Source organism: Pelecanus crispus, chromosome Z (assembly GCF_030463565.1).
Source record: "Pelecanus crispus isolate bPelCri1 chromosome Z, bPelCri1.pri, whole genome shotgun sequence".
Lineage (NCBI taxonomy): Eukaryota > Metazoa > Chordata > Aves > Pelecaniformes > Pelecanidae > Pelecanus > Pelecanus crispus.
The window spans coordinates 12371047-12382969 of record NC_134676.1 but is presented as its reverse complement, the minus strand read 5'-3'; the positions used below and the strand labels follow the sequence as shown (position 1 = coordinate 12382969).

The 11923-nt window shown below is 59.0% G+C and overlaps 1 protein-coding gene across 1 annotated transcript; it reads left to right on the top strand.

Annotated features, from left to right (window-relative positions):
* The first annotated feature begins 3313 nt into the window (after positions 1-3313).
* Positions 3314-10471, top strand: LOC104027152 (uncharacterized). Its single transcript, XM_075726841.1, has 10 exons — positions 3314-3448; positions 4966-5208; positions 6564-6854; positions 7234-7331; positions 8707-8899; positions 9087-9198; positions 9336-9582; positions 9861-9900; positions 10178-10283; positions 10363-10471. The coding sequence occupies exons 1-10, from the start codon at positions 3355-3357 to the stop codon at positions 10403-10405; spliced, it is 1467 nt and encodes a 488-aa protein (XP_075582956.1). The 5' UTR covers positions 3314-3354; the 3' UTR covers positions 10406-10471.
* Positions 10472-11923: the final 1452 nt, after the last annotated feature.

Below are 11923 nucleotides of genomic sequence, written 5' to 3'. Positions count from 1 at the left end.
TCCCCATCCCGCAGCCTTTGGGATCTGCTGGACCTCAGTGGCCGCTGCTGCTGTCCCGGAGCAGCCTCCAGCAGCCACAGCCTCTCCCGCACTGCGGGTGCCGGTGCCCGGTGCAGCCTGAAGGTTGAGGGGCAGCTCCTCCTTCGTGAGGAGCACACTGCTGGAAGGTGGGGCAATCAACCAGTCTCTTCTCCAGCCTTTTTGTTTTCAGCCTGGGTTGATCTGCCTGTGCCAGTAAGGACATGTTTTGACAGTGCTTCATATGAGCTGTGTGACTGTCACTGTGGTACCTGCAACTGGCCCCTGGGACCAGAGCCCCTCCTTCCTTGGGCTCTCGTTGGCATGACCTGTATGCCTTTTGGAGGTGCTCTCGATGGGTATGGGGCAGTGAGGGGAAGAGGGAGCTTAACCCCATGTGGCTGCTGCTGGTTGAGAAAGGGGAACGTGCGGGCTTGGGATGTGGGGAAACAGAGGGCTGGCTTGTGCTCCTGCCACCTCCTGCGTTGCCCCACTCCATATCCCCACATCCAGTCAGAGCCTGGGCTGTTGGCCTCATGACTCTGCCTGCTCTGTCCGGACAACCAAAAAAGTCTTGCGGTTTGGAGGGGGCTGCCCTCCCTCCATCCCTGCCCTCCCCCGGGTCCTGCCTGGTTCCCTCATTGCCCTTCTGGGGTGACGTTCCCTGTAGGGTACTGAGATAACCGCACCTTGTTGAGGGGGGGCATGAGCAGGGCTGCTGTGGCCTGGAGCTGTGGCTGACGGCCTCCCCAGGGCTTCAGGGCTGTGCTGGGCAGCTCTGACGTGCGTTTGGATGGGGTGTGTGCTGGGAACCAGCGAGTGGTGGTGCTTCTCCCAATACGTCCTGGGCAGGAGCGTGTCCTGTGCGTGCGCCATGGGCAAAGTGGAGGGACAAGCATGGTCTCTGCTCCTCCACAGCCCCCGTGTCTGATCCCTCTGGGATCTGAGACATCCCAGGTGGGCCCATGGGAGGTTCTGGAGGAAGAATAGAAGCAGGAGCTGCTGAGGAGCAAGGCGGGTGGTTTAGTAGCTCTGAGGGTTTCTTCAGGCACTCAGCTGCACTGGAGAGCAGGGTGGTCTGCACAGCTGGGGACAGAAGAGAGTGCTGCCAGGTGGAGGGGGAGGAGGAGGAGAAGGCAGCTGGGGATGGACGAGCAGGGGAGAATGAGAGAGGGTGTGGGTTCAGTATGTCCTTCCGCAGGGCCAAGGACTGTTTCAGGCCTTGAGGTACTGCCTGCTGTTCATATCCCCGTTCCTATCCCTGCTTCTTGCCCGCTCTTTATGCGCTTTCTCAAAGGTCCTCCATCTCCTGTGATCATTGAGGGGAAGTACAGGGAATCATCACAGCTCTAAAACCCACGCAGTGGTGTCATAGAATCATAGAATCGTAGGAGTGTTTAGGTTGGAAAAGACCTTTAAGTTCATCCAGTCCAACCATTAACCTAACATTACCAAGTCCACCACTAAACCAGTTAAGCGTAGAGTAATAATTTCATGTTTCCTGGCTTCGTAGCTGGATTATTTTTTAATGAAAGTAAAAACTAGGAATCATTAAGGTTGGAAAGGATCTCTAAGATCATCAGTCCAACCATCAGCGCAACACCACCATGCCCACTAAACCACGTCCCAATGTGCCACATCTACCCGTTTTTCCAGCCTGTCCACATCCCTCTGCAGGGCCATCCTACCCTCCAGCAGATCGACACTCCAACCCAGTTTGGTGTCATCTGCAAACTTACTGAGGGCACACTCAAACCCCTCAGCCAGATCGTTGATAAAGATATTAAACAAGACAGGCCCCAAAACAGAGCCCTGGGGAACACCATTCATGACTGGTCGCCAACTGGATTTAACTCCATTCACCACAACTCTCTGGGCTTGGCCACCCAGTCAGTTTTTTACCCAGCGAAGAGTATGCCCGTCCAAGCCGTGAGCCGCCAGCTTCCTTAGGAGAATGCTGTGGGAGATGGTGTCAAAGGCTTTCCTGAAATCCAGGTAGATGATATCCACAGCCTTTCCCTCATCCACCAGGTGGGTCACCAGGTCATAGAATGAGATCGGGTTGGTCAAGCAGGACCTGCCTTTCATGAACCCATGCTGGCTGGGCCCGATCCCCTGGTTGACCTGCACATGCCTGTTGAGCGCACTCAAGATGAACTGTTCCACAATATTCCCCTGCACCAAGGTCAGGCTGACAGGCCTGTAGTTCCCCGGATCCTCTTTCTGGCCCTTCTTATAGATGGGCATCACATTGGCAAGCTCCATTGTCATGCAGGTACGCTAAGACGAACCCAAAAGAAGGACAAGCTCAAACAACTTTAGTTCACAAGACAGCCAAAGCCACACAACACAAAACTGTGAGAAAAAGGGGTAAACCAAAAATCAACACTCTGATAACATATAACACATAACAGGTTCGAGGTGTCAGTCGGGATATCGTTACCACATGTCAACACACACAAGAAGGATGATCCAAGGTGCGTGCACACCCTCACTCACAAGGGGAAACTCTCTCTTGTGGGTACCCAGAATATGCAATCGCTTGCCCAGGGGAAGGGGCGAGGGGTCCCTCAAGGATCTGTCCAGAAGGAAATCACTCACCAAAAGGAGGTGAGGGCACTCAATCCTGGGAAGTTTCCTCGGGCAGCATCCCAACCCAAGGGGAGAGGGTTCAAAACACAGACCCATTGCTCCGAGAAGACCACTCCAAGGGGGTCTCCAGCGGCACCCCATTTATATCCTGGGCGGATCTGAGCTGTGGTCACCATCAGTCATGATCCAGAAGCTTCTCTGAGCCAAGACGCCTCGCTGGCTGTGGGCCCTGCCTGTTGACCGAGGGCCCTGCCTGCTCTGCTGCCCGCACCCAGGGGTGCGTGTGCCCGAGGGCACGGTGGGGCACAAAAGTCGCGGAAATGAGGCATGAAAAGGTGGTGATCACTGTGTTAAAAACGCCGATCTTCATAGGGAGGGGCGGGCAGAGCGTACCTGTTGGGAAGCACATGGATATTGCCTGAGAAATGGGAGCGGCGCTTCTTGAATGCACCCTGGTAACAAGGAGGGTTTTGGGGGGAGACTCTGGGATCCCAGTGACAGGGGTTCTTCTGTTGAGTACCAGAGCCTGGATGTGCCTGGGGAAAAAAGGCAGCCAAAGGCAGTGGCGCTGACACTGATGGGAGGTTCCCTCCCCAAAGAGGAAGCCTCCTGTATCTCATGAGGTTTCCCCATGTGTCTTTCCTTCCTGTGGTTGCAAGTCTTGCAGCCAGTTACAGACTCCTGGGCTCAGAGGCAGCGAGTGGGGCTGAGATTTCAGTTCCTGCCTGGTGACTTCATGGTAGCATGGCCCTGCAGTTGCTAGCTCTGAGCTTTCTCCTGGTGCTCGTATCTCTGCTGGCAGCACAGGGCCGGGAAGAACCTGATCCCTGGGAAACAGGTAAGAAGAGGCTCCTCCTCTGCCCTGGAGAGATTTTGCTGCTCCTTCCCCTGCAAGCTTGATGTGCAACTTGACTGCACACAGCCCTGGGCTGGAGCTGTGGCAGAGCCCTGAGGGCTGTGCCAGCTGGGGTGGCTGCTGCCTCTGGGAGACCCCAGGGGCAAGAGCTCTGGTGTGGGTGCACTGGGGGTGCTGTGGGAAGGACAGGATTGGGCAGGATGGCTGGGGATGGGTCATGCCCTGCACCCAGCCAGTTTGCCAGTTGTTCCCTGGGGGCTGCAGGTGTGAACCAGGCACGAGTTCATGCATCATGAGTCAGGGGAAGGGTCTTCAGGGAGCAGGGCTACCGCTGCCTGTACACATCCTATCCCCAGGTGTGCCCAAGGGACACTGTGCCTGCTGAGAGCAGCTCAAAAGGGAGCTTGCTGCCGCTTTGCCAGCTAGATGGGCCTGGGCGTGGGGAGCGGCTGGGTGCCTGTGCGTGGGGTAGGTCGTGGCTGTGTGTCAGTGGACGCAGCTGCTGGTTGCGGTGCTCAGCCGGGCATCTCTTGCCTTCTGTAACCAGGGTTGCTTGAGAGCAAGGCCTGACCCAAAGTGGCTTGATCGCCAGCATGTCTGTACTTTCCTGGCTGTTCTGAAGGTGGTCTGAACCTTGAGAGATCCCTTCTCTGCCCCTTTGGGAGAAGAAAGTTTGTATTTTAAGCACTTTGAGGCCTCCCAGAGCCCCTTGCAGAGGCTGGAACAGGGAAGCGCTCCTTCCCAGGTGCCAGCATCCCGCCTGGAGGAATCATTGCCACAAAGCCTCCCCATGCGGCACTCGGCAAACTCCTGGGACAGGCTGTGCCTGCTCAGCCCAGAGGATGGTGAATGTGGTGAGGAGGGGACGTGGAGGAGGGAACAGGCCTTGTGGCAGGGAAAATGGGCAGGGGCTGTGGTAAAGCAGGGGACATGAATGGAGAAGGCATTGCTCATCCCCACGTCCCACTGCACAGTGGTGTGGGGAAGGAGGAGAGTAGCGGAGGGACTGACTGAGCCAGCACAGGGACCCCAGAAGTGTATTGGGGCATCTCTGAGCCCTGTGGGAGGGATGATCCATGGGAGGAGAGACATGCACCCCAGCAGGGCTGGTGGACCGTGGCCCATCAAGGGCAGCCTTAGCTGGGGTGTGTGACATGTCTGAATGAGTGGCTGGAGGGGTTCTCCTAGTGCAGGGCTGATAGTCCTGGGAAACTGCCTGCTGTGGGCTGTGGTGGACGTCTAAGTGTGTCCATGGACAGAAGTGGGTGGATGCAGGAGGTCCAAGGATGAGCGATCCTTCACGCTTCAGGCGCTCAAGGAGGATGCCCTCCTGAAAAGCCTTGCTGGAGGCTCATGGCATGGCAAATGGATGTGTCACCTTCCCTCTCCCTCCAGTGTCCGTAGGGATCCCTGGGGATTGCTGATACCCCACCACCTACCCCTGCCACATCTCCTCCTCACCTCCCAGCCCAAATAACAGCCGTTTTCACCTCTGCCAGAAATGTGCCAAAGACCCCAGTGGGACTCCAGACTCCAGCTGGCACCAGACCAGCAGAATTACAAGAAGGACGAAGAAGTGATGCTGAGTTGCATCGATGGTTTCCAGCCGTCCTTCGCCCGTGTCAAATGTGTGAGGGAAGTCCAGTCCCTCAGTCATGGGAAACCTATTTACAGAGAAGTTTGGCGTGGACGGGACAGCAGACGTGGCTGGGTCCGCATTCCGTCCAGCGTGGAGTGCATTGGTAAGGGAGGCATCTGGAGCTGTCCTGGCTGCCCCACTCTGCCCTCCCCTTGCTGAGCAGCAGCAGAGGAAGGCAGGTTGTGCGTGCACAGGAGGTCTCAGTGCACAGGAGGTTTTGGGCTCTCTGGCTGCCTGGGGAAATAGTGGGTGCTGCTGAAGGCTGTGTGGAGGCAGCCCCTGAGCCTGCCCTGAGTTCAGCCTGCAGTTCACCAGTGGGTGGGAGGTTCTTGCCGAAGCATCTCCCTGAAGGTTTCTGGCAACAGCATGTGAAGAAAGGAGAGAAGCATGGGAGAGCTATGTATCATCGAGTTTGTGTTCTGCATGCCATCACACTTGGGGCAGGGGGATCAGAGGGCTCTGCTGCCTGTGTCCTCTCAGACCATGCAGCTGTGTGTATCACAGCTTGCTCCCCAGAGGCTGGTCCCTTCCTGGCTCTGTGTCATGGTGGGCACAGGCTTGGCACCATTTTCTCACAACTTGAGACACTGAGGTCCCTTCCAAGGGAGAACAGGGCAATAGTGGGCTGATTTGGGAACCTGCTGAGAGGTCCCTGAAATTTTGAAAACAGTAGTCCTCTGCTGCTCCCCAGCTCACCAAGTGCCCTGGGACCTGGGCCATAGCAAGAAGTCTCAGGGCTGGTTCCCTGCAGGTAGCTGTGAGCATGGGTGGTGTGGGGAGGTCTGTGGGAGGAGAAGGGAATGCTTCTACTGTGACACCCCCACGCTGGGGATAGTTCCATGCGTCGCCCAAGCTTTCAGGGTGCCCCACCTGGTCCCCTTGGGAGCTTTGCCAACTTCATGTGGCAGGTTCCTAATGCATGAAATGGCCCTGGCTTCTCAGGTGATGCCACAAGGCACCAGGATCAAATGCTGGTCCATCAGTCACTGTGCAAGCTTTGTGCATAGTATGAGCCCCTCATGGGTGCCCCAGTCCCTTGCCCTCCTGTTCCCCCTGGCCTTTCCTGGGAGGTCTGGGGGAAGCAGTGCGAGGCCCTTCTTGTCCTCAGCCCCTTCCTGAGGGTGTGGTGTAGGACTACTCCGTATAGTGTCCTGGAGCTCTATGTCTCGCTGTATTGCCAGGGAAAACTAACATTCTCCTGGGGTCTATGCAGAGCAGAAAACATCTAGGTCTTTTTAAGAGCTGCATCTTCAGGACTGTTTAGAACACATTCACCTACATTCATTCCTGTCCAAACTCCTTGTGCTCCCCTACCAGAGAGGTGGAGTGACCAATTTTAGCCTCTTGCTTTCCCTCCCTCCCAGCTGGGTGGGGAGCAGGGCTGTCTGACCGCAGCACCCTTGCAAGGCTGGGAGGGGAAGGGAAGGAAGTGACCCTCTTGCAATGTTTCCTTCACAGAGGTCCTCCAGGTTGTCCCCGGGACCTTGGAGACTTCCAGCACCAGTATCAAACTGAACTGGACCTGCAGGCTCCCTGATGCCTGCCAGCGCATGCAGGCCATGTGCCGTCTGGCAATGTCTTCCTCCCCTCCCTGTGAGGCTGAAGAGGTGAAGGGAGAGGAGATGCTACATGGCCAGGAGGGAACATTCACCTGTCCCCCCCTGCAGCCCTTCACTGACTACAGTGTCACCATCTCCCTGCCTCCCAGCACAATCCTTTTCACATGGCTGGTCAGGACAGAGGAAACAGGTATGTGCACAGGAGTATAGGAGAGAAGGGGCAGTCCTGGGCTGTGTCACAGGTAGGGGAGGTGGATACATGTCCTCTTGCCCAGCAGCTCAGCCTGATCGTCCGCTCCCTGCACTGATGGTCCTGGGGTTGGGGCTCTCTGGAGCCTGTGGGGCTCTGGGGAAGGGGCTGTGCAGCGTCCTGGAGCACAGCTTGTCCCCTCCTCACTCTCTCGTTCCTCAACTCACCATTGCTGCTGCTGAGGCACATGCAGCCTTTGTGGGGGACAAACGCTGCTGGGGGGGGTCCCTTTGCAGCCTGTGCCGTAGGCCAGGGGCTGCCTGCACCCTGCTCTGGGCTCAGGCCCTCCTTGTGTGACCCCGTCCTCCTGTGCTTCCAGTGCCGGACAAACCGGAGGAGCTGTGGCTGGATCCCAGCACGAGCAGCCTCAGGTGGAAGGCGCTGCCCTCCTGCAGAGGGGAGATCATCGGATACCAGGTACCTGGGAACCACGGACTTCCCGTGGTCCCCCTTGCCTTGCCAGCAGCCTCCCTGCCTGCGGCTCTGTGCGGGCAGCCCAGGGGAGAGTGGGGAAGGGAAAGCCACGGTGACCTGTAGTTCCCAGTGAGTCCAGGTGAATATCTGGCTGTGATGAGCAGGAGCATTTTCTGTCTCCCCCTTGACGTTCTGCGTGCTTGCTGTGGAGTTGCCTGGAGAGCTGGTGGGTGTGCCTTCCCCTCTGGGCTTCCTCCCTGGGTCGGCTCAGCCTGGGGTTTGGCAGAATTTGCAGCTCAGTGTGCAGCACTTGGTGACGTGTCTGCAGGGGTGGCCTCCTGGGGTTTCCTGTGCCTCTTGCGTGTTTGTTTCTGGTTCCTGCCACAGGGAAGCCTGTGGTTTGAGTTGTGCTCTGAAAAACCCCGCTTCTGGGAGAGTTGCACGGTTCCTTTGAGTTTTCCTCAGCGCGTGGCTAGAAGCACCTCCTCTGTCTGTGGCTTTGGGGCTGTTCCCACAGTGCAGCAGCCCTGCTTTCTAGCACTAAGGAGGGGTGAGACCCTTAGCAGTGTGCCCCATGCCCTCTTTGAGGACAGACCATTCTGTGGGGTGACAGGGACCCAGACACGCTGGGTTTTCATGGCCCTCTTGCCTCCTTCCTGGAGAAGCGGGCAAACAGGGGCCCTGACGGCATTGCTTGTGTGTCTGTTCCAGCTGGTTCCCTGCTCCCAGACACCTCTGTTTGTGAAAAGAACCCTTTCTTCTGGTTTCAGTTAGCTCCTTTTTTGCATATTGCCAAGATGCCATTTCCATAAAGACCGTGACAGCAGCGAGGATGGCCCAGGATTTCAGGAGAAGTGCAGGCGATGCATTGGCAAATCCCCACCATGTGTATCCCTTGTGGGAGCTCTGTCTTCCCCTGTTCACGTAGACAAAGGCTTCAGAGTCCAACCTTGCACAGGACGAAAGAGTAGTTCAGGGCTCCTCTTGTGGGGGGTGTCACCACAGTGCCTGCGGCGTTGCAATACCACACCAGTGACCTGGCCTCGGGTCATTACACGTATATACGCCTCCTGAAAGGAACAGCCTCCCTCTTGCCCTCAGCTCTTCACCGAGGCTTGCTCCTTTGCTCACAGAGGCAGCCACTCTGACATCTTGAGTGTTGGCTCCCAGTTCCTCCTCTCCTTCTCTTGTGTGCTTTGAGGTCCACGCATGGGGCCAGGGCTCCTGCTGGTTCCTCTCCGGGAGCCTTCCACAGCTGGGGCAGTCACAGGGAAGGGGAGGCTCGCAGGGGTGCTTTGCTGTGTCTCGTGGTGCTGCGGGCAGGTTCCCCGAGGGCAGGCGGGAGCTGCTGCCCTCCAGCTCTGTCTCCTGTCCCCAGCTGAACATCACAACGAGGAGCGTGCGGGACGGCGGCTTCCTGGAGATGGAGCGGCTGCGGCTGAGCAGCTCCGTCACTGAGCACCCGCTGCGTGAGCACAGTCCCGGCAGCAGCTACGTGGTGACGATGCAGGGACTCACGGCCGCTGGAGCCGGGGCTGCGTCGCTGTGGGAGTTTCAGACCAATGGCTCGGGTAAGGCTTGTCGTGCCCCGGTCCCCCCGGGGTGGCCACGCCGTGCGCCCCAGTTGAGGCAGCTCTCTGTCCCCAGCCCTGCGGCCTCCTGGCCAGCGTTGAGGAGCTGCCCGGGGCTGCCCCTGCTCCCTGCACGGCCCCTGCCGTGCTGCCCGCTGATGCTCATCCCCCGGGTCTTCCCCTCCAGACACCCCGCACCCTCTTGACGTCGGCTGCCGCAGCATCGGTGACATCTCCCCATCCCAAGGGACGGCCGTGCTTCCCCTCCGCCCCATCGCCCGTCCCCCCGAGGCGGAGAGGTGAGTGCAGCCCCCGGCAGCTCTGCTCTCCGCAGCCCTGCGATGGGTTTCCCCACCGGCAGCGCTCGCCCGCAGCTGCCTCCACCCGTCTCTCCCCTGCCCGTCTCCCCCGGCCCTCTCACCGCCCTGCCTTGCAGGGAGCACCAGCTCATCGTGGCCGCGACGCACAACGGCACGGCGGTGGAAGGCGCCTGCTCGGGGGAGCCACAGCCCTTCAACGCCAGCCGGCAGCCCGGCGCCTACGTGGCTGCCGTGCTCAACCTCACCGCCCCCACGGACTTTGTGCTGGGCGACGGGACCCGCGGGCAGGGTTACCACAACGCTGCCCTCCGTCCGGGCTCGGACTACACGGCCCTTCTCCGCCTCGTCCGCCACTCGCAGCAGGTACCCGTCGTGGGGGGCTGCTGCTGCGCGGGGACGCTGCCGGCTGGGCCCAGGCCCCTCGGTGGGGTCTGGGCCGTCTGCCGACGGTGAGCGGCAGTGCTGCACGGGCTCCGCTCCCGGCCCCTGCGCTGAGAGCCCGGGCACCTTGTCAGGATGGTGTCCCCGGGGTCCTCGGCCGCAGCTGGGGCATTCGGTGGCTGTGGGTGGGAGGCCTTTGCCCCCAGGGTGGGCAGTGGGGCAGGAGTGGCCTGAGCTCAGCCTCCCGTCTCGTCCAACAGGCAGAGAGGGTCACCTGCGTGTGCTACAGCTTCTCTGTTGGTAAGTGGGCTCCTCGCTCCCTGTGCCTGAGGGTCTCTCCCGCATCTTCCCTTTTCCCAGCCTGGCCGCTTCCCGTCGAGAGGAGCTGGCCGAGCACAGGAGCTGCGGTGCCTCATGGGGGGCAGAGGAAACCTTTCTTTTCCTATACATGGCAGATCCTCCATCCCAGAAGAAATCTGAGCCATGAGACACATCTACACACATGCACATACCCTTTGCCGTTGTTTTGGCCAGCACGTGGCGCAGGCTGTGGCACCCACTCCTGGCTGTGTGTTAGTTGCAGGGCAGCCCTCAGGCTCATGGCATGGGACTGCGATTGGGGTGGTCGTGCTGCTGGTGCTCATCCTCCTGTCTGCAGGGATCCTGTGGTTTGTGCTTTCCAGGTGAGTAGGAAGAGGACAGGTTCAGCAGGGCCATGGGCAATGCCAGTTTCTTACTCAGGGCTCCCCTGTGCCTTTCCAGGAAAAGGAAGTCTTTGCCCAGCCAAGCTAAGGAGGATAATTAAAAAGGTAGGAAAATGCAATTTTCTGGACCACCATCACTGAAGGGGGAGTAGGACTGGGTGGCAGCTGGAAGGACAGCAGAGATCTCCCAGGAGAGCCTGACCCTCAGGAGAAGTATCTGCTCATTCTCTTCACTGGTACGCCTTCCTCTTTGCCCCAGCCCTGTGGTGCCGGGGACGGTCAGGGTGGCTCTGCCTGCTGAGGCCCACGTGGCAGGAGAGCATGGCTCCAGGCAGTGCTCCCAGCCTGGAGCAGGGGCAGGGGCGAGCAAAGACGGGCATCCCGATGGGTGGCTCCTAGCTCAGCCCTTTGAGGGACCCATGGCCATGTCAAATCCCCCCCCAGGGGAGAGATCTGCTGGGAGGGGTCTCAGGAGGGTCAGGCTGAGGGACTGCTGCTCTCGCTTGGACACCGGCAGGCACCGGAGACCTGTGTGTGGGCACAGCAGGGACGAAGGGGTTGGGCTGTGGCAGGCACTGCCCGGCGCTCCAGCCTATCTCAGACACTCGTATGTGCAGACAGCTGCAGTGGCGTGAGCTCCCCACGCAGCCGAGGGCACGCAGCAGCCTCTGCCCTGGGTGCTGTTGGTCTCCACAGGTAAAGGTGGCCAGGCTGGACGTCAGTCCCTCCAGCCCCTGCCCAGGATCACAGGAGACATTCAGAGCAGTGAGGGAGCGGAGAAGTTGGGGAGGATGACCCCAGCTCAGTGCCGATGGCTGCTGGGACCCCTGGCTCTCCTGTGACTGTGACCAGCACTGGGGGTCCCATCCAACTCAGCAGAGCAAGAGGGAAACAGAAGGCCAAGGAGGGTTGTGAGCTTTTTTCTTTCCTCACCCCCTTCACTGCCCAGTTTTTGCTTATTGCTGTTTTAAGGCCTTTGAATGCAAATTTCTGTAGTTCCTTTTTTTAAGGCTTTGATTTCATTTTTGCTTTCCTGGAAGCAGGAGCTGTACACCACATTTCCCAATCCCTGAGTCACACGGGCTCAGGCCGAGGGATGGTCCATGCTCCTGCCATGTCCTGGGTTCCCAACCCCTCTCCCCCGCCCTGTCTGCTGACACTCAGCCAAACCCAGGGTTCTGCTGGAGCTTGGCTTGACTGGGCTGCCTTCATGACTCTGCCTGCTCTGTCTGGACAACCAATAAAGGCTTGTGGTTCGGAGGGGGCTGCCTGCCCCACTACAGCTCCTGCCTGGTCCCCTCATTGCCCTGTGGAGTCACAGCAGCCCTGCTCATGGCCTCCCCTCAAGAAGGTGCAGTTAGCTCCCTTGCAGGGGGATGTGAGTGTCCCCGAGTGGTGCCTGACAGCCTTTCCAACCCCCAACGCTGGGCTGGGCAGCTCCCATGTGAGTTTGGATGGGGTGCATGGTGGGAATCAGTGAAGGGTGATGTCCCTCAATGCACATCTTGGGCAGGAGTGTGTTCTGTGCCCACGCTGTGGCCAGAGCTGAGGGACCTGTGTGCTCTCAGCTGCTTTCTAGCCCCTGTGTGAAGTCAAACCTGGAAGAAAAGTGAAGATCA